This window comes from Pundamilia nyererei, unplaced genomic scaffold, assembly GCF_000239375.1.
Source record: "Pundamilia nyererei isolate P.nyererei 1_Seehausen unplaced genomic scaffold, PunNye1.0 scaffold00006, whole genome shotgun sequence".
Taxonomy (NCBI): domain Eukaryota; kingdom Metazoa; phylum Chordata; class Actinopteri; order Cichliformes; family Cichlidae; genus Pundamilia; species Pundamilia nyererei.
Genome location: NW_005187407.1, coordinates 5852609 through 5853918, shown reverse-complemented (window position 1 = coordinate 5853918; position 1310 = coordinate 5852609). Strand labels below are relative to the sequence as shown.

General features: G+C 43.2%; 1 protein-coding gene across 1 annotated transcript in view; it reads left to right on the top strand.

The window, feature by feature from the left end:
* cert1 (ceramide transporter 1) overlaps positions 1 to 1310 on the top strand; it is a 29218-nt gene that overhangs the window by 13212 nt on the left and 14696 nt on the right. Inside the window, exons 8-11 of the mRNA XM_005722410.1 lie at positions 233 to 325; positions 491 to 577; positions 691 to 783; positions 1178 to 1255. Of these exons, the coding sequence (XP_005722467.1) occupies positions 233 to 325; positions 491 to 577; positions 691 to 783; positions 1178 to 1255 (351 nt within the window). The remainder of the gene's footprint in view (positions 1 to 232; positions 326 to 490; positions 578 to 690; positions 784 to 1177; positions 1256 to 1310) is intronic.

Here is a 1310-nt window from a genome sequence, read left to right as displayed (position 1 = left end):
TTTTTTTTTTACCAGGTTAAAAACTGTTTAAAGTAGAATCGGACTGCAGTGGACGGTTGTGTTGTCACATGCCCTTCTGCTGGATGACGTCAAGAAAAGGCTAGGGCTACAGTGCTGGTTCAATGGGTTTCTGTGTTTACACGCTCTACGTTTTTATTCAAAGTTTTAATACAGCTGAACTAACCATAACAGCATCCTGTGTGTGCGTGTGCGTGCGTGTGTGTGTGTGTAGGAGCTGGAAAAGAGGAGGAAAGTAGAAGATGCCTACAAGTCTGCTGTGAATGAACTAAAGAAAAAGTCACACTATGGAGGCCCAGACTACGAGGTACAATGAAATCAGATAAGCTGAATGGATTAGATAAAAACTAGATGACGACAGTAGGAAGATTTCCTGATGTTGCACATCCCTGTTGTTTTTAATCTTGGGTGAGGCTTTTCTCACAGGAATCACAAATTCTGACATTGTGTGCTTGTTATTGTTTGTTCACAGGAGGGGCCCAACAGTCTGATCAATGAAGAGGAGTTCTTTGATGCAGTGGAAGCTGCACTGGACAGACAAGACAAGATAGAGGAGCAGGTGTGATGAAGACCTAAATGGGCCTCGCAAAGTCAGGACATGTTTCAAAAACATGAATCTCCAATAAATTAATCTATAAACAAGTGTCTATTTCTGTTTACTGTTTCCCTCAGTGCCAGTCAGAGAAGGTCAGAAAACCTCGACTAACTATGGCTTCCCCTAGTGATGCCTACTCCACCATCGGTACACACAGATTTGCCAACAAGGTGCGCAGCATATTTTTATTGTCACTATACCTTTCACCCTATTCCTATCCCACTGTGTTGTAATTTAAGGCTACAAGTTGCTGCTCTTTTCTTTGCCTAATCATTCCTGTAAAAATCAAAGGCAGCTTACAGCCGGTGTGAGCTGCCTACTTGGTGCTGACTCCTGAAAAATTACTCATGATGTGGCCATGTGTCATCTTAACTGTTTAACGTCTTAACTGTGGGGCAATCATTTTGTGCCCACTGCAGTGTTTTTCAAGAGCTAACATGATGGCTTCATATGAAATCCTACTTTAGCAGGTTGTGGTTGTTCTCCTCTGCTCTGCTGCCGTGGTGTCTTTTTCAGTTTTTGTTGTTTATTCCTTTCTTTTTCAACCCTCTCTCCGCTGTACAGCCCTATAGCCACTCTTCTTCCTTGTCCTCGATCGAGCTAATCAGTGCTTCAGATGACATTCACAGATTCAGCCCTCAGGTACTGTGCTTGGTCAGCTAAGAGCAGCCTGCTGCTTTCCATGACAATCAGAGAG